The following is a 19,372-nucleotide window of genomic DNA, read 5'->3' on the forward strand; positions in this document are numbered from 1 at the left end:
TCGCTCCATGTGACTTGCAGGGTCTTAATTCCCCCGACCAGGGATCGAACCTGGGCCCCTGCAGTGAGAGTGCCAAGTGCTGACCACTGGACGCAGGGGACCCCCATGTTGTTCTCCTGTTACAGACCCTTCAAAGGGCCCCACGGCTCTGGGGCACCTGCCTGGCAGAGGTCTCCAGTCCCATCTCTCCCTTCCCTTGCCCTCCCACAAAAACTCCAGACTCAGGTTGATTCCTCCCTGTATCATGGTTGGGTCAGGGACTGGGAGGACTGACTCCTGCAGGCTTGACTTCCCAGGCACCCAGCTGGGTTCAGCCAGTGGGAGGCGCTGGTGAAGATGGGAGGCGGGGAAGAAGAGAGAAACCAGGGTCTTTCTCCACGGCATGTGCTCCATGGCTCCCACTGGACAGGCCTGGGCTGGGCCCCGCTTCTGCTGAGCAAGCCCAGCTCATCTCACTCCTCCATCCCCCATCCTGGAAGGTAGTCGTGACCACACTCCAAGCCCTGTTGTCTTCTTAGCACTCCCCTTACCCGCAGAACCAGTTCCCTTTGCTCCAGATACTTGAGATTCCTGTTTTCTGGTTTTACCCGGACTGAACTGACACCCACAGCCGTCTGACTTTCCAGCCAGAGGAGGAAACCAGCGCCTGTGTGGGGCCGAGCCCTGGGAACAGCAGAGGATGGACCCCAAACCTGGGTGGACCTCCCCCATGCTCCCCCTCGCAGACTTGAAGTCAAGTCCTGAGAGATGGTAGAGTTCCTGTTTATCTTTGGTAGGGTTTCCTGCTGCTGTGGCCTGAAAACATTCGTGGTACTCGGTGCCAGGAACCTGCAGCCGCCCCCCCATATCTCTTCTCCCTTTCTTCCCCGGTAAGAGGCATTTTCCCTGTGCCAGGATGTTTCCCAGTCTCCCAGGCAGCCGGGGAGAACCACAGGCTGGTTTCCGATCATGGTCAGAGGAGACGGACACAAATTCCAGGTTGGGTGCTTAAAGATAACGTGTCAGCTTGCCCCTTTCTTTTCTACCATCTGGAATGTGGTGTGGGGTAGAGGCCATTGCAGGCTGTGTTAGTCTCCTGGGGCCACAAACTGGGTCATTTAAACACCAGAAATGTATTCTCTCAAGGGTCTAGAGGCTAGAAGTCTAAAATCAAGGGGTCAGGAAGGTAAGTTCCTTCTGAGGGTTTTGGAAAAACCCGGCTTGTAGAGGGCTGTCTTTCTTCTGTGTGTGTCTCTCTGTATCCAAATTTCAGCTTTTTATAAAGATCCAAGTCATATTAGATTAGGGCCCACCCAAATGACCTCATCTTAACTAATTGCATCTGCAATGACCCTATGCCCAAATATGGTTACTTTCTGAGTTACCAGGGAATTCGGAGCGGGGTAGGGGGGAGTACACAATAGAACCCATGCCTTGAGGGTGAGACACATTCCCAGCGATGGACTGAGAATGAGAAAGAGAAAGAGCAGAAGACTTCCCAGAGCAACACTGCACCGCCAGCCTGGACTCTGAAGCTGCACGCACACCTGCTCAGCTGCAAAGTCGTGTCTGCTTCTTTGCAGCACCGTGGGCTGTAGCCCACCAGGCCCCTCTGTCCCTGGCGTTTCCCAGGTAAGAATATTGGAGTGTGTTGCCATTTCCACCTCCACGGGGTCCTCTTGACCCAGGGATCAAACCCACGTCTTCTGCTTTGGCAGGCAGGCTCTTTACCACAGAGCCACCTGGGAAGCGCAGACTTTGAGGGTAGAGGGAAATACATTTCTCTCTTATTCATGCACCATTATTTGGGGTCTCTGTTATAGTCAAACAAAAGTGTATCACAGGTCAGGGTCCAGGAGGGGAACAGGTGTCAAGCCCAGGAGTAACTGAGGGGTATTTGATAAAAGTGCAGGTGCGGCTGGAGAAACTAGCAAGGAATGGTGGGGGCATTTCAAGGCTTGCATCAGTGGGAGCCGAGACCACCCCCAGGCCTGAAGGGGCAGAGGGAGAAGGCAGTTAATGGAGCCCTGAGGAAGGAGCTGTGGGGAAAGGAGACGGTTCCCTGACAGGTGCCAAGGCCTTTGATGGAGGAACGCAGGCCCTGGAATAGACACCCCGACCGCTCCATCTTCCCGTCCTCCAGTTTCCTGCTGGCACCTTCCACTGACTGAACCAAACCCACAGGACCAGGGAGCCCACGGATGCTTCCAGCAGGCTGGCCAGCGGGGCAGGATGGAGCTGGGTGAGAAGCAGAGGCAGTCCAGAAGAACGGCTGACACCAGGTTCTTGCTCCCGCACTCCGCCTGCTGGCTGTGGGCTCAGGAGGCTGTGTCTTCTTTGCAGGAGCATCCCTGGTGACGGGTCAGTGCCTGGAATATAGTAGGTGTTTGACAAATGTTTGTGGGTGTGTACATGCCAGGAGGGCAGTGGAATGAGAGTGGGGAGGGAGGGGGCTGCCTACCTCCAGCCCCTCGGTCAGCACCGTCCCCCAGAGCACTGCAGGCGGGACGGGTGCCGCTCCCACCCACCGGGTTGGCCCCAGGAAGACAGGCCCCGCCCGGGCCCGCACCCCTCCCCAGTGCCGCTGTCCAGCAACCTCCCCGGGTCCCAGCTGAGACAGCGACTTCCTCGGGGCAAGAGCTGTCTGCATGGCGGCCCAGCCCTGGGTCCCCTCAGCAGCTTCTTGGTGCCGTCGCAGGGCTGATGTGGCCCCTGCCTGATCTCAGAGGCTGAGCTGTTCCACCCGAGAGGAGAGGGACTGGTAGCTGGGTAATGAGGCATCGGAGTCCAGGGTTTAAGAATCACCTGTGTCTGACTCTCCGTGAACACTGGCACCTTCCAGATTCCAAGAAGTCCTACAGGAGAGATCCATGTGAACTTTGTTTAATCTCCCATTTCCCAGTCCCACTGAGCCTCTGATTCTTTATTGCATGCCCACGGGGTTCTGGGTGGGAGCTGAGCTCCCAGCAGAGAACACAGCAGGGGCTCCATTCTTATGGCTTATTTGCCACAGGACACGGATGAGCATCCTCTGAACACTGCCCTTCAGAACCACCATTCAGGGGAGCACGCCCAGAGGGGCCAGCCCCCAGCGGTGCCCCTCCTGAGTCAGGGGAGGGAGAGTCAGCAGGCGTTGAAGCGTCTTCGGCTTCATTCGCTCTTTCGCTCCCTCTTTTAACGTGTTGTGCATTTCATTGAGCACACGTTCCAGGCTCCTCCCAGCACGGGGAATTCAAAGATAAATCAGAAAGTTTTGCCCTCCTGAAGTTTCCCAGCTGGTGGGAAACTAGAAATAATGAAAACGCCCCCCTCCCCGCCAAAAAGAGGCTCCCCAGCTCCCTCGTACCCTCTCCAGACACACCTCCAAATTCTCGGTTCGCTCTGCGCCTCCCATTCAGGACGCCACTTGCTCGGCTTTAGGCTGAGCCCTGCTGTGGACCTGGCCCCTGCAGCCTCCCTGCCAGCTCCCTCTTCCCAGGGGAAAAGCTCCAGCTGCTCCCAGGCCAGAAAACCCCAGAGGATTAATCAGCAGCACCCTGGCAGTGTGTCCGCTAGGCCTTGAGGCTAAGGTGACCTGACGGTTAGTGATGGGGCGGTCCTGGAGGGTCCATCTCCCTTGAGACAAAGCAGAGGGCCAGGGTGGCCACACACCCACCTGCAGAGCCAGCACAGAGGCTGGGACCCACTCAAGGCCACCCGGATAAAGGCTGGGGTGGCTTATCGTGTGACCCTGCGGGGAGCAGGCAGTGATAAACTGGGGGGGACCTGAGCCAGCCCTCGCTGTTCCCTGGGCCTTCATTCCGCATCTGTCAGGAGAGATGGCTGAGGTCGTCTTTGAGGCTGTGTCTGTTTCAGACCCTCCACAGTGGGATCCGGGAAGCTCCAACCTGCCCCTCCTCCTCCCGGCCGCGTCTTCAGTCTCTCCCCATCGCTTCCTCCGCTCAAGGTCTGGGAAATGGCTCTGAGCTTCAAAGCTGAGCAAACAAACATGTCCAGGCCCGTAGGGAACAGGGGTGAGGGAGGGCACGGCTATTTTTATCACGCTTTGAAGGGTTTTCACAGCTGCTCCTGTTGTCCACACACTCGCCACAGGCTCAGTCTGTTGGCGTCGCAGACGTCACTGTAGGGGGTGCTTGGAGGGGCTGCACCCTTGAAAGAAACCCTGCCTGTGATGCCTGGCGTTCCATCCCAAGGGCCTGTTTAAAGCAGCTAAGCGTTGCCCTCCTCCCGTGCTCCCGAAATGTAGCAGCCCCCAAAGAACGGCTCCACATGCTCCATGACACCAGCAGGAAGGAGTCTGGCCATGCTTGGAGTCGCTGGGTGTGGAGGAGAGGCGAGTGTTGCTCAGTCAAGCCTGCAGAGCTCCTCTGCCTTATTCTGCAAGGGTTCACTGAGACCCTGCAAAATGTCGGCCCTGGGCTGGGAGGCTGCTTCCAGCAGCCAACAAGGCTGTGCCAAGTCTTCTCTACAGTTAGAATAATGTGAATTGAGTTCACAGGTTTAGTGCCAGTCCCTGTGCTCCACAGGTTCCCTGGTGGCTCGGATGGTAAAGAATCTGCCTGCAGTGCAGGAGACCCAGGCTCAAGCCCTGGGTCAGGAAGATCCCTTAGAGAAGGGAATGGCTATCCACTGCAGTGTTCTTGCCCGGAGAGTCCCATGGACGGAGGAGCCTTGCGGGCTGCAGTCCACGGGGTTGCACAGGGTCAGACACGACCAAGCGGCCAACACTTTGAACTTCTGTGCCTCATACTCCGTTGAGACGGCCTCAGACGTCGCTCCGTCTCCCAAACACCGCCTGACCCCACCCAGATCTCCCATCTCTGCCTCTACCACCTGGCCCCCACCTCCCAAACCCCGACGTCGCCCAGGCAACTGAAATAGCTCCAGCTGGTTCCCTTCGCTCTCCCCTGACAGCCCTGCACACAGTACCCAGGAAAGAGATTTTTTGAAAGTGTGAGATCCCAGGTCCTTCTCCTACTTAATCACCACTCCTGCCCCCATGGCTTTCTCCTTATGCTTGGAATTAAAGACCCAACTCCTTATCAGCCTGACCTGCAAAGAGACTCATGGGGCCCGGCCTTCACCCACCTCTTTTTCTCTCTCTCTAAATCTGGATTTCAGGTAGCAGAATTAGGTAAATCAAATAGCATTAGTCCACTCATGGGCCACTTTTACTTATTAGACGCATAGTAGTTTTAAATAAGATAGTTGCTGCTTGCAAAACCACATCTAACGTAATGACGCATATGACTCACAGAAGCATATGCTAACTGAAAGATGCCCAGATACATAGGTATATACTATAGGCTTTCATTTATATGTAAAGGTTCTAGAAAAGGCCAGACTAAAGAGGCAGAACGGAGATGGCAATGGCAAGCCACTCCAGTACTCCAGTACTCTTGCCTAGAAAATCCCATGGACAGAGGAGCCTGGTGGGCTACAGTCCATGGGGTCGCTACTACTCGGACAAGACTGAGCAACTTCACTTTCACTTTTCACTTTCACACGTTGGAAAAGGAAATGGCAACCCACTCCAGTGTTCTTGCCTGGAGAATCCCAGGGATGGCGGAGCCTGGTGGGCTGCCGTCCATGGGGTCGCACAGAGTCGGACACGACTGAAGTGACTTAGCAAAGAGACAGAAAGCAGATCACAGGTTGCCAGGGTGCCAGGTGTGGAGATGGGAGGGTAGGGGCGGGGGATAGAAAGTGACTAGGTGGGAGGAAAATTTCTGTGTGTGTGTGTGTATTCATTTTTTTGCCTAGGGCTTCCCTGGTGGCTTAGACGGTTAAGAGGCTGCCTACAGTGCAGGAGACCCGGGTTCGATCACTGGGTTGGGAAGATCTCCTGGAGAAGGAAATGGCAACTCACTCCAGTATCCTTGCCTGGAAAATTCCATGGACAGAGGAGTCTGGTAGGCTACGGTCCATGGGGTCATAAACAGTCAGACACAACTGAGTGACTTCACTTTCTTTTCTTAGTGGCAGAACAAACCATCTTCGTTCGATGTGTCACGCAAGATCTTTCGTTGGGTGCATGGGCTCTCTAGTTGGGTAATGAAAATGTTCCATGTCATGATGGTGGTGGTGGTTACCTGCCTGTGTGTGTGTTTGTCAAAAATCAAATTTTACATTTAAAACCGGTGAATTTTATTGTATGTAAATTAATCTTCAGTAAAAATCTAAAACTAAAACAAAAACTACCAAAACAAAGCTGCTGCTCGAAGCTCTCAAAACATCTGACCAATCCTCTTCCCTTTCACCCCAGACTTGAAATGAACATAATCCCCAACCCTAGGTTCATTGCACCTTTGCTTGCCTTTTTATGCAATTTTATTCACTTATCTATATTTTTTAAAGGGTATATTTTGACATTGAAGTAGTTTCTAACTCTCCAAAAAGAGTATTAAATGGTAGTTCATCTTCTGGGGGCTTCTTTCCCGTCTTGCTTTATATTCCTAGGGGTTATCTCCAGTGAGGCGTGCCATGGTGATTCGTCCTTTTTGACTGCTGCTCAATATTCCATTGTGTACACAGACTACACATATCCATCCACTCGCCTTCAGGGACATTTCTGTTGTTCCTGGGCTTTCGTTACTGAGGAGAGACGACAGGGATGCCAGGAACATTCTTGGGGCTTGGCTTGCCTCCTGGGGCACATGTGCGTGATTTTTGTGAGAGGCCAAAGGAGTGGAATTGCTGGATCAGTTGTGAAATCAGCTTTAGGCTCTGATGCTTCAGCCTCACTGACCTCCTGTCCTTGGACAAGACTCCAGACCTCTGCACTTGTCCTTCCCACCTTGAAGAGGTTTTCCTTCAGGGCTTCCCACGGCTGGCTTACCCACCCTTTAGGACTCAAATCGAACACTACCTCTTCAGCCCAAATGTCACTTTCTCTGGCCCCCCAACTAAATGAGTCACTCCCATCCCCATCTTATTCTTTTCAGAGCATCTTCCAGCACAAACAGAAATAGCCTTTCTTTATTTTCGCTGATTTGTCATTATCTTCCCTAGTAAGTAGACTTGCCTGGAGAATTCCATGGATAGAGGAGGCTGGCAGACTATATGTCGCAGAGTCGGACACGACTGAGCAACTAACATCCTCCACATCCCCTAGTAGACTAAAGCAGCCCCAAGAAAGCTGGGGCCGTTCTTGTTCATGGCTGCATCCCCAAGAACATCCTGATATGGAGAGAGTGCTCAACAAAAAAATATTTTTAATTGAGGTGGAGAGTAATATTAATCCCATATTAGAAATGAGAATTCTGAAGCTCAGAGAGGCTAAGCCACGTGCCCAAGGATGCGGAGCGTGGGAGTGGCAGAGCCAGGATTTGAACCCAGGTGTGAGCGGTCCCAGAGCCCGTGTTTGCTCCTGGAAGAGGCTGCCTTACTCTGACGTGAACTTTCCTTCCCCCTCCGCTGTTATCAGCTTGCCATTCGGGGCCACCTGTGCAGCCACACTTTGGAGCGCACACTCTGGGCCCTGTCGTCAGCTGTCACCGCCCCATCTGTGGTTGGTGGGGATGCGGCCTTGGACCATGGGAGACCTGGTGTTCCACCACCTGTTCCGGGAATGGGGCCCAGTAGGGCCCCCCACCCATCTTCTGCCCTATATTAAAGCCTTGGGCTATGGATCCCTTTCTTATCGTCTCAAAACTCACGATGATCCAGCTGCTGAGTTTTCTCCTATTTGTGGCCCTCGGTAAGACTCCAGCCTGTGCTGCCCTGGGCCAGGATCCGTTGAAATCTAGTCTCTCGAACTCAATGCCTGGTTCCATAGGAGAGGGCTCAGCTTGTAGCTGAGGATGGCGGTGGAGGTTTTCAGCTCGGTGCTGGAGCAGGAGGATCGAGGGGAAGTTGGACCAGTTCAGGAGGAGGACTGGGGGACCCAAACCCCTGGGTGGGAGTCCTTGACAGAACCGGTGGTAAACAAAGTCTAATGGTAAAGAGTCTGGGATCTGTGGTTAGACTGCTTGGGTTTGGAATTTCTGTTCCTCGGCTTAACCCTCCAACTCTCCTCTCACACTGCCCTTACTGCATACCATATCCTATGATCTGGCCTTTTCCTGGTACCTCTGCCGTATTACAGTACAGCTCAGGGCCACCTTCTCCAAGCAGCCTCCCCTAACTAGCAGTAATGAATGGTAACAGGTCATGTTTACTGAATGCTTACTATATGCCAGGCAGAATGCTCGGGATTTTTTTCTTATATTATCTTCTGTAATCCTCACAGCAGCCCCATGAGGTCTGAACTATTATTATTCCCATTTTGCAGATAGAGAAACTGACCCTCAGAGAAGTAAAGTGGCCCATCCTAGAACCAGGGGCAGAGCTGCACTTTGAATTCAGACAGACTTACACCAAAGCTGCCCCTCTTCGTGACAAAAATTATCACTCCTCAAGCCCCCTTTGGGTACCAGGCGCTGTTCTAAGTGCATCAGGTTTACTTCTGCCATGAAAGGAAGCCACGTGTTCATCTCCATCCCAGAATACCCAGGACTCCAGAAATCCCTGCTTTTGTCCAAATGCTCACTGTTGATACGTGGCTACTGGGGTCAGAAAGGGGAAGGAGTTGTGTGGGATATCACAGCCTGTCTGGGGCCCAGACCTCCTCTTTGCTTTGGGGAACCTTGGGTCTGATTGACACTTCTCCTGTCCCCTCTAGCCTCAGGCTTCAGCCAGCCTTTCTCCCACCCCTCCTCCAGAGTTGTCAATGGCGAGGACGCGGTCCCCTACAGCTGGCCCTGGCAGGTAAGAGTAATACCAGCTGCACTATTTCCCATCATGGGCTCTGTACCCCATGCTCTGATTGCAGGACATCCAGTCTGGATCCCACTGCGTTGCTTCTGGTATCCAGTTCAGTTTCCCAAAGGCCAGGAAACCCTTAGATGATCGCCTTCACACAGAAGTTTTGTCCATTTAACCTGTAACTCTCACTGGGCTGTTTGTAAGTTAACAGTAGACTCCGGGGAAAGAGAAATGTTTAACCCAAGGGTCAGTACATTAATGGTAGAAGTTCAGCGCTGTGTTTAGGGAGGGATGTGAGGTCTTCTTTCCCAGGCCAGGGACCGAAGCCTCAGTCCCTGCATTGGAAGCACAGAGTCTTAACCCCTGGACTGCCAAGGAAGGCCTGCCACCATTTTCTTTAAATTGATTCACTTTTAAAAACTGAAATGCCTGCGTCAGCCTCATTTTAGCAATATTGGTCAAGAAATCACGGATTTGATGAGCTAATGATACATTTTTCCCCCGATGCACACTGTGCTGCTGCTGAGTCGCTCAGTCGTGTCCAACTCTGTCCGACCCCATAGACGGCAGCCCAGCAGGCTCCCCCGTCCCTGGGATTCTCCAGGCAAGAACACTGGAGTGGGTTTCCATTTCCTTCTCCAATGCATGAACGTGAAAAGGGAAAGTGAGGTCGCTCAGTCGTGTTTGACTCTTTGCAACCCCATGGACTGCAGCCCACCAGGCTCCTCCGTCCATGGGATTTTCCAGGCAAGAGCACTGGAGTGGGGTGCCATCGCCTTCTCTGGATACACATTATACAACAGGGCTAGAAAGTTTGAGAGCAATAAAGGGGTGAAGGGCTTTCACGGAGGTCAGTGGAGGGAGGCAGAGAGGACTAGACTCATGACAGTAACACAGTAGCCACTTGTCACACGTGGCTATTTAAATTTATGTATTTATTTTAATTTTTATTGGAGTGTAGTGGATTTACAACGGAGACGGCAATGGCACCTCCACTCCAGTACTCTTGCCTGGAAAATCCCATGGGCGGAGGAGCCTGATGGTATGCGGTCCATGGGGTCGCTAAGAGTCGGACACGACTGAGCGACTTCACTTTCCCTTTTCACGTTCATTCATTGGAGAAGGAAATGGCAACCCACTCGAGTGTTCTTGCCTGGAGAATCCCAGGGATGGGGGAGCCTGGTGGGCTGCTGTCTATGGGGTTGCACAGAGTCGGACACAACTGCAGCGACTGAGCAGCAGCAGCAGCAGTTGATTTACAAATTGGTGCTAGTTTCAGGTATACAGAGAGTGAATCAGTTACACAGAAGCATGTCCACTCTTTTTTATAGCATCTTCTCCTGTATAGGCCTAACTTTAAAGTCATTAAAATTAAATCATATTAGAAATTCAGTTGCTCAGTGCTCAGCGCATTTTATTGAGTGATTGTGCCGGGTCCTTGTTGCTGCACATAGGCCTTCTCGAGTCGCGGCCAGTAACGGCTCATCTTCACTGCTCTGCATGGGCTTCTCATCGTGGTGGCGTCTTTTGTGGCAGAGCACAAAGTCTAGGGTGCCCAGGTTTGTTGCAGCACGTAGGTTCAGTACTCGTGACTCAAGAGCCCCAGAGTGGTTGTATGGCTTTAGTTGTTCCAAGGCATGTGGAATCTTCCCGGACCAGGGATCAAACCTGTGTCCCTGCATTGGCAGGGGGATTCCTATTCACTGCACCAGCAGGGAAGCCCGCTAACCACAGTTTAAATTCTCAATAACCACACGTGGCCAGTGGCTACCACGCTGAATCCTACCAAACATTTCCATATCACAGAAAGTTCTGAGGGATGTCATTGGCCTATATCAGGCGTCCTCTGACTGGTTCTGCAAAGGATGAGAGAGGAAATGTTTTAGCCTCTGTCTGCCCGGTGGTTTCCATTAAGGTGACTTGATTGCACCGTTGTAGCTCGAAAGCAGCCATGGAAGGTACAGTTGCATGTGGGATGGGCACTGCCGCTTTCCAGAGGATGCCATTCTCTGTGACTACTGCCCTCTAGAGTTGTGCAGGGCACAACCTATACAGCCATGGGTAGCAACCCCCCTGTGGGGCCCAAACCCCTCAGGAGCCCCCTCCCTTGCCGCCAGGTCTCCCTGCAGTATGAAAAGGACGGAGCCTTTCACCACACCTGCGGCGGCAGCCTCATTGCCCCTGACTGGGTCGTAACTGCCGGCCACTGCATCTCGTGAGTTCTCTCGCTTGCCCCGGCCCTGCATGAGACCCGGGCGGGCTGGGGCCGTGGAGGCTGGTGGGAGGAGACGGGGGAGCCGCTGAGGCCTGCGCTGACGTCACTGCCACCGGCAGGACCTCCCGGACCTACCAGGTGGTGCTGGGCGAATATGACCGCTCCGAGCTGGAGGGCTCAGAGCAGGTGATCCCCATCAACGCCGGGGACCTCTTCGTGCACCCTCTCTGGAACTCCAACTGCGTGGCCTGCGGGTGAGTGACCTCTCAGGCTGGGCACCCAGGGGCTCCTCTGCAGACCCCTCTAGGACCCGACACTGACGCGGAGAAGACTCCCAGGGGCAATGGGCCCGAAGGTCAGAGCCAGAGAGCCTCTGGGGATCACCCACCCCAGACCTCTTTCCCTACAGAAGGGACAGCAGGGGCCAGGCAGGGCAGGAACTCCCCGAGGCCACTTGGCTCCTTGGCTTCAGAAGAGGAGTGCCTTAGGAACCCCAAATCCTTGATTCAATGGACGCTCCTCCAGAGCCTCCTGGGTTCCCGGCATTGTGGGCCAAGGGAGGAGCGCTGGACTGAGTCAGCCTCCAGCACTGAGTCTCTGTGTGGCTTGGGCAAGTCATCGACTTTCTCTGAGCCTGAGTTTGACCACGTCTCAAGGGTGACCTTCTGGGCTTCCTGGGCTGTCATGAAGTTCAAGAAGGCCATCACTGGGTGAGAACACAGAGTAGGCTTCTTAAGCCTCTCAAGCATATGCAGGATTGTATGTCTGGGAGGCTTAACTCAGCATTTTTCCGGGGAGAGGATCAAAGGAGGGTGCAGAACCCCTGTGAGTGCAGGAGGGAGGGACGTGATGATCAAGACCTGGACCCATCTCCACGGGGCTCCGGGGGTAAGCAGAGAGAAAGTCAGCCCCAGATGTAATGACCTGAGTGACAAACAGGCAGATGAAGAGACAGCGCTGGTTCTCCAAGTGTGGTCCCCAGGCCAGCAGCAGCCCATGGGAACTCATTAGGAAGGCAAATCCTCGGGGCCTCCCAGACCCACTGCATCTGAAACTCTGGAACAGGCTCTGGCAACCTCTATATTAACAAGCCCTGCTCTGATTCTGACACGGATGACGTGTGTGAACCCCTGGTGTAAAAGCCAAGCACAGTTACTGAGGCCAAGGGTCATTGAGGGCTGAAGGGGCCGGGGGGCTTCCAGAAGTTGCTGAGCAGTAAGAATGCATGGGATCCAGAGGGGAGCGTCGGGGACATTCCAGAGGTGAAATATTCTGAGCAAAGCTGGGGCTGGAGCTTAGTCTGGCTGGAGGACCAGGCTCCTCCCCGTGACTCTTCCCTCCTCCCCAGCAACGACATCGCCCTCGTCAAGCTCTCACGCAGCGCCCAGCTGGGAGACAAGGTCCAGCTCGCCAGCCTCCCTCCCGCCGGCGACATCCTGCCCAACGAAGCCCCCTGCTACATCAGCGGCTGGGGCCGTCTCTACAGTGCGTGCTGAGTCCTCCAGCTGGCCGTAGGGACGGTGGGGCAGGGAGACAGAGGGCGAGGGCTGAGGGCGACGCCCGGAGCACCCTCGCACTTTTCTTATATTCCTCCTCCAGCGGCCGCCTTCTCCCCTCATCCTCCCAAACACAAATGTGTGCAGGGGACAGTTTTTAGTGTTGCCTTTGTGCCCGGCGCCGGGATGTTCTGATGGACAAAGCAGGCAGGACCACGCGGCCTGGTGGGAGGAGACTTCCCCTCACGCCGGAGGAGCAGGCTTTCCTCGTAGTCCCCACACCATGCTGGGGCTCCCAGCTCTGCCTCAGACCCCGGCCCGGGCCCGGCACCCCACGGCCCCTGCTCACTGCTCTCTGTCTGCACAGCTGGCGGGCCGCTGCCGGACAAGCTGCAGGAGGCGCTGCTGCCCGTGGTGGACTATGAGCACTGCTCCCAGTGGGACTGGTGGGGCATCACCGTGAAGAAAACCATGGTGTGCGCCGGCGGGGACACCCGCTCCGGGTGCAACGTGAGTCAGCGCTCGCCCGCCCGTGGTGGTGCAGGGCTGAGCCCCTCTGCTCGGTGTGCAGGGCCTGGGAGCCGGAGGAGGAATCGTGCACATTCAGCCTCCAGGCCAGGCAGGACTTGGAGGAAGTCAGCGCAGCCCAGACACACAGCCCTGGTCTCTTGACTTGGGTCCCGGCTGGCACACTGACTTGATCTGGAGCAAATCACTGTGCCTTCCTGGTCCTTGGGAGTCCCCTTCAGTACCCCCAAGGAAAGGGGCTTCCCCGATAGCTCAGTTGGTAAAGAATCCACCTGCAATGCAGGAAACCCTGGTTCAATTCCTGGGTCGGGAAGATCTGCTGGAGAAGGGATAGGCTACCCACGCCAGTATTCTTGGGCTTCCCTTGTGGCTCAGCTGGTAAAGAATCTGCCTGCAATGCAGGAGACTTTGCTAAGACTGTAGGCTTATCGTCTCATTTAACTGTCACAATATCTTGTAAGATAGGCATAATAGGTATCATTCCCCATCACAAAGGTCTTCCCAGGTGGCGCTAGTGGTAAAGAACCCGCCTACCAATGCAGGAGACATAAAAAGAGTTGGATCCCTGGGTTGGGAAGATCCCCTGGAGAAGGAAATGGCAACCCACTCTAGTAGTCTTGCCTGGAGAATCCCTTGGACAGAGGACCCTGATGGGCTACAGTCCGTAGCGTCACAAAGAATCGGCCATGACAAAGCAACTTAGCATGCACGAATGCACCCATCACAAAGGAGCAAACTGAGACCCAGAGAAGTCAGGTCATATAAGGGTTTTTCGAGCTCCCCAAGGTCAGAACCAATTCCTTGGAGCTCCGACGAGGCTCAGTCCCCCACTGCTCTCTGACTGTTCCAGGGTGACTCTGGAGGACCCCTCAACTGCCCAGCAGCAGATGGCTCCTGGCAGGTCCATGGTGTGACCAGCTTTGTTTCTGCCTTTGGCTGCAACACCGTCAAGAAACCCACGGTGTTCACGCGAGTCTCGGCTTTCATTGACTGGATTGATGAGGTGAGCGGGGCAGGGTGAGCAGAGAGGGCTCTGGGGAATGAGAGGTGCTGGGGGGATGGGTGAGAACAGCAGATCCTGATCCCAGGAGATCAGTAGTTGGGGGTGGGGGTTGGGGACCTTCCAGAGGAGCTTGAGGATGTTTTCTGAAGCCTTAAGGGCTTCTGGGTAGAGTTCTGAACACTACTGAACTTCCTTATTTCAGCAAGTGTTTAGGAAATGCCTCCTCTGGTCCAGGTCTTTTCTTGTCACGGAGGATAGAGTGATGCGTGGCTTGTGGGAAACAGATGACTAAATGAGCAAATTGATAAAATGGTATGGAAACTGTGACAGGTGAAGCTCAGGCTCCAGTGACAGTGCCAGGTTTACCTGGGAATGAGTGATCAGGGAGGATTAACGTTGTTCATGACAAGAGTATTAGTCACCATCTATGGACTCTTAAACATATGCCAGACACCATGATGACACCTTATGTGTTTAATTTAAAACCCACATGAAGTAAGTATTATGATCACTCCCATTACACAGATGAGAAAACTGAGGCTAGAGAGGTCAAGTCACTCTCCCAGGGTCACGCAGTTAATGAGTGACATGGCTGGGAGTTGAACTCAGTTCCATACAGCAGTAGAAGCTGTGTTCCTGACTAGACTATTCTGGCTTTACCTCCTCTTTTTTTTTGTCAGACCATTGCAAGCAACTAGAACCAAGGCCAAGGTGGCAGTGCCCATCCACACTCTGTAAAAAATAAAAGATATCTCAGAAAATTCCAACTTGAGTCTTTCTTTCTTCTTTGACTCACCTCTCTCTTTCCAGCCCATTTCTAGAATCTTAGATGTTTTATGTAGAAATGAGACTCAACCCTCTCATATTAGAATGAGAAAAATGAGGCTCAGATGGAAGGGAGCTGTTGTCAAGTGACCAAGCATCCCAGTTTGCCTGGGAGTGAGGGGATGGGACAGGACTTTTCGTGGTTAAAACTAGGTGAAGGACTTCCCCGGTGGTCCCGTGGTTAAGACTTTGTGCTTCCACAGCAGGGAGCACGGGTTCAATCCCTGGTCAGGGAACTGAGATCTCGCATGCCACGAGGTGTGGCAGAAAAACCAGCAAAAACAAACGGAGTGAGTCCCGGGAAGTTGGACACCTTGCATAGCCACACGTGCAATGACTGGCTTTTCAGTGCAGGCCGAAAAGCATGGTAGAGTCTGCAGAAATACTGTCCTCACCAGCCCCTGCGGAAGCTCACGGTGGAGTGGGCATGGGCTGTGTATTTTCTGCGTCCACTGATGGGCTGGGGAAGGACCACAGTCATTCATTCATTCAACGAGCATTCATTCCTTCAACCTGAGGATGCCCACAGGGAGAAGACAACATGGTTCCTGCCCCAGAATGGCTCAGTATTTAGAAAGAAATGAGCACAGCATATCAGTCATTCATTAAACATTGACTGGGCAGTTTCTCTGTTGAAAGTTCAGGGCTTGCGAGAACAGAGGTGAGCTGGACAAGCTCAGGGAGAGCTCTGGCTGCATGTACACAGATGTACGTGCAAGGCGGAAGCTGAGGTCAGGGCTCAGAGAGCCACAGCTGACATCCAAAGGACACAAAAACAACTGAATCCTTTCACTCCTATTTCTCCTGAATACCTTGAAACACTGTTCCCACAAGGTCACACAAACATAACTTTCAATGTTAACACTGTGCCATTGCCCCTTCACTTAAAAAATTACTCTTCGAAAGATAAAAAAATTAAACAAAAAAAAAATTACACTTCTAGTGTTTAAAAAGACACAACACGACGAAGGTGAAGTTGCTCAGTCGTGTCCGACTCTTTGCGACTCCATGGGCTGGAGCCTACCAGGCTCCTCAGTCCATGGAATTTTCCACGCAAGAATACTGGAGTGGGTTGCCATTTCCTTCTCCAGGGGATCTTCCCGACGAATAATATATAAAACACCCACATAGCTTCTCTCCAAAATAAACAAATGTCACGTTTTTGCTTCATATTTTCTAAGATAATGACTACAGTTCAGGCGGAGGCCCTCGTGTACTCTATCCAAGGGTCTTCATCCTCATGCTTGCGGGCTTGTCCACCCAGTATTACTGTTTTTCCCTTGGGGCTAGGAGAAGGCAATGGCACTCCACTCCAGTACTCTCGCCTGGAAAATCCCATGGACGGAGGAGCCTGGTGGGCTGCAGTCCATGGGGTCGTGAAGAGTCAGACACGACTGAGCGACTTCACTTTCCCTTTTCACTTTCATGCGCTGAAGAAGGAAATGGCGACCCACTCCAGTGTTCTTGCCTGGAGAATCCCAGGGACAGGGGAGCCTGGTGGGCTGCCGTCTATGGGGACACACAGAGTCGGACACGACTGAAGCGGCTTAGCAGCAGCAGCAGCAGCAGCAGAGCTTTATGGAGCAGAGCCTCTCTGCTGCCCCCGATGGACACGTAGTAAGTGTTAGTCGCTCAGTTCAGTTCAGTTCAGTCGCTCAGTCGTGTCCGACTCTCCGCGACCCCATGAATCACAGCATGCCAGGCCTCCCTGTCCATCACCAACTCCCGGAGTTCACTCAAACTCATGTCCACAGAGTCGGTGATGCCATCCAGCCATCTCCTTCTCTGTCGGCCCCTTCTCCCGCCCCCAACCTTTCCCAGCATCAGAGTCTTTTCCAGTGAGTCAACTCGTCGCATGAGGTGGCCAAAGTATTGGAGTTTCAGCTTTAGCATCAGTCCTTCCAATGAACACCCAGGATTGATCTCCTTTAGAATGGACTAGTGGGATCTTCTTGCAGTACAAGGGACTCTCAAGAATCTTCTCCAACACCACACTTCAAAAGCATCAATTCTTCAGCGATCAGCTTTCTTCACAGTCCAACTCTCACATCCATACCTGACCATGGGAAAAATCATAGCCTTGACTAGACGGACCCCTGCGACCCCATGCACTGTAGACCGCCAGGCTCCTCTCTCCATGGAATTCTCCAGGCAAGAACACTGGAGTGGGTTGCCACTTCCTTCTCCAGGGGATCTTCCGGACCCAGGGATCGAACCTGGGTCTTCTGCATTGCAGGCAGATTCTTTACCACCTAAGCCACCAGAGAAGTCCAATGCAAGAAATTTAGTCTTGGGACTTCCCTGGTAGACCAATGGTCAAGTCTCCCAGTTTCTACTGCAGGGTGCATGGGGTTAGATCTCTGGTAGGGGAACTAAGATCCAACATGTCAAGCTGTGCGGCCCCTCACAAAAAAAAAAGAAAAAGAAAAAAGAAATATACTCTGTTATAAGTACACAAGTTGCTTGAGATTTTGGGTGTTTGTTACAGTGACATGGACCTAACCTACCCCCTCTCCTGACTGATAAATGGAGTTTGGTGCTTACCCTTCTACTCCTTGTTGTTATATTTAGATCATAAGTATAACTATCCATAAACCATATATTACTTTACTTAGTTTAAAAAAATAGATGCATGGCATCTTGCCATATTGATTTTCCATAACTTGCTTCCTTCACCAAATATTTTCACCCAGTGGTTTTGAAGTCTAATCTATGCTAGTTTATCTCTCTCCAGTTCGTTGCTGCAAGTTTTGTAGAGTATGCTATTGCCCAACAACAGCAGGTATTTATCCTTCCCCCCTCCTGAAGGACATTTAGAACAGGGCCAGTTTCTCCTGATTCCAAACAGTGCTTCAGTGAACATCCTTGGACATATCTCTGGGTGCACACATGAGAGTGGTCCTACGGCATACTCCAAGAAGTGGGATGGTTAAGTGGGAGAGTGTGCTCATTTTCAGCTTTTCAGTTCAGTTCAGTGCAGTCGCTCAGTTGCGTCCGACTCTTTGCGACCCCATGGACTGCAGCACGCCAAGCTTCCCTGTCCATCAAACTGCTCTCCAGAGTGACTGCATCAACAGTATCTCTTAACATTCTCACTTTTCTTTTCCCATCCACTGGCTCCACATATTACAACTGCCCCACATTTTTCTCCTAAAACCACCCCTGGAATCTCAACCATTCCCCCTGAAGCCCTCTCCTCCAGTTGCTATCCCCACTCCATCTCCTACAAAAGCTCAGGAACTGGTCTGGCGAGGCCAGAGTGAGGGCAGGGAATGAGGTGAGTCCTTCCTTGGACTCAAAGACCTTTGCAATCCCGGGGAGGGGGGAGGATGGGAGAGATTCTGGAACCAGGCTATGGTAACCATTTACACTGAGACAATGCCGGATAACATATGCAACTGTAGACAATGCCGGATGATATATGCAACTGTCAAATGTTCCCAGGCCACTGCAGTATCTACTTCTTCCCAGTGGGTCAGGGAAGGCCCTCAGACAATTTTCCAAAAATAGTTTTAGGACAAAAAGCAGTCAAACATGTAAAATTCCATCCTGTGGCTGGGCAATGGGCCCTCAAGGGTATGTGAAGCCTTCTCAGGTATGTGACCAACCACACCGAACTAAAATGTTTTTGTTAATTTGAAAAGAAAAAAAAAACAGCTTAAAAAATTCACTTTTTAAATCTTAAGAGTCAACAATTCCATTATCTTTTTCTTTTACAGAATATTCATATTGGCTCAGGTTTAGAAACTTCCACTTTGGGAAAGACTTGTAAAAACCACCTACATTCCCATCTCTCTTCCACAACTGCTTCCATCATTTTGATATGCTCCACTTTTTTCCCCCCTCATCCACTTCTTTTTCTTCCCATTTAGAAAACCTACCAACAGTTAGATTTTGGACATGGACTGAGCACCTACTGGTATTCTGTGCCAGGCACGGGCAGAGGAGAATGAACCTAACTTGGGTCAGGCCCTCTCAAGCCCACAGTCTGGATGGAAAGCCAGGGTGGAGACTTGGCTTGGTGTTCTAACGGAGGCCCAGAAGGGTGCAGGGCCCGGGGAGCTGGGGTCACATTGAAGGGGGAAGCCTGGAGCGCTTGATGGCCCTCAGATCCAAGTGATAAGGCAGCAAGGCATTCCTATCAAACACGAAGCTGTCAAGTCTTCTGTTGCCAATTATCACCAGAAACGGTGCTGAGAAACCTTATTCTCTAAAAGCAGAGACGGTCAGGCACTTTGAGAACAGAGCATCCCTCTCTGGTCTGGAGGGTTAAAGCCAGATTTTTCATGGAGAAGCAGCTGGGATTACCAACCCCAGTGAAGAGCTTCAGATAAGGGGTTTCTGGATGCAATAGTCTCTATTGATCTTAACTTCGTGCTGTCCAAGGAAACAAGACCAGGGATTTGCTTCTCAGCCCAAGTCAAACGTTAACCCTTCTCCACACAACGAGGTTTGCTCTGAGTCTGTCAATAGGGCTTCAGTTCATTTTCACCGAAATTCCACTCTTCTCCCTAATCCTATGATACGCCGGTTCTTCCTCTGTTTGGCTCCCCTGGGTGTTGTCTCCACTGCTGCATCAGG

The 19,372-nt window shown here is 52.5% G+C and overlaps 1 protein-coding gene and 1 long non-coding RNA gene across 2 annotated transcripts; one reads left to right on the forward strand and one right to left on the reverse strand.

Annotated features, from left to right (window-relative positions):
- Positions 1–2,216: 2,216 nt before the first annotated feature.
- LOC148778452 (uncharacterized) lies at positions 2,217–3,987 on the reverse strand. Its single transcript, XR_016038657.1, has 3 exons — positions 3,635–3,987; positions 2,785–2,834; positions 2,217–2,348 (listed from the first exon to the last, which is right to left on the reverse strand). It is a non-coding gene; the product is annotated as an uncharacterized LOC148778452 (long non-coding RNA).
- Positions 3,988–7,501: 3,514 nt separating this feature from the next.
- LOC129538609 (proproteinase E) lies at positions 7,502–14,731 on the forward strand. The gene is made up of 8 exons (XM_088843401.1): positions 7,502–7,678; positions 8,642–8,727; positions 10,842–10,939; positions 11,059–11,193; positions 12,288–12,424; positions 12,803–12,945; positions 13,814–13,966; positions 14,647–14,731. Exons 1-8 carry the CDS (start codon positions 7,606–7,608, stop codon positions 14,662–14,664), a joined length of 843 nt encoding a protein of 280 aa, XP_088699527.1. The 5' UTR covers positions 7,502–7,605; the 3' UTR covers positions 14,665–14,731.
- The last annotated feature ends 4,641 nt before the right edge of the window (positions 14,732–19,372 follow it).

This window comes from Moschus berezovskii, chromosome 2 (genome assembly GCF_049115385.1).
Source record: "Moschus berezovskii isolate FMDL1 chromosome 2, NW_MosBer_1.0, whole genome shotgun sequence".
Taxonomy (NCBI): Eukaryota; Metazoa; Chordata; class Mammalia; order Artiodactyla; family Moschidae; genus Moschus; species Moschus berezovskii.

Bases quoted from the DNA above. Each gene is read 5' to 3' on its own strand.
- LOC129538609 (XM_088843401.1), top strand. From the start codon at position 7,606: ATGGATCCCTTTCTTATCGTCTCAAAACTCACGATGATCCAGCTGCTG. The intron at 12,425-12,802 runs GTGCGTGCTGAG...CTGTCTGCACAG, and splicing joins CGGCTGGGGCCGTCTCTACA to CTGGCGGGCCGCTGCCGGAC. The intron at 12,946-13,813 runs GTGAGTCAGCGC...TGACTGTTCCAG, and splicing joins ACACCCGCTCCGGGTGCAAC to GGTGACTCTGGAGGACCCCT.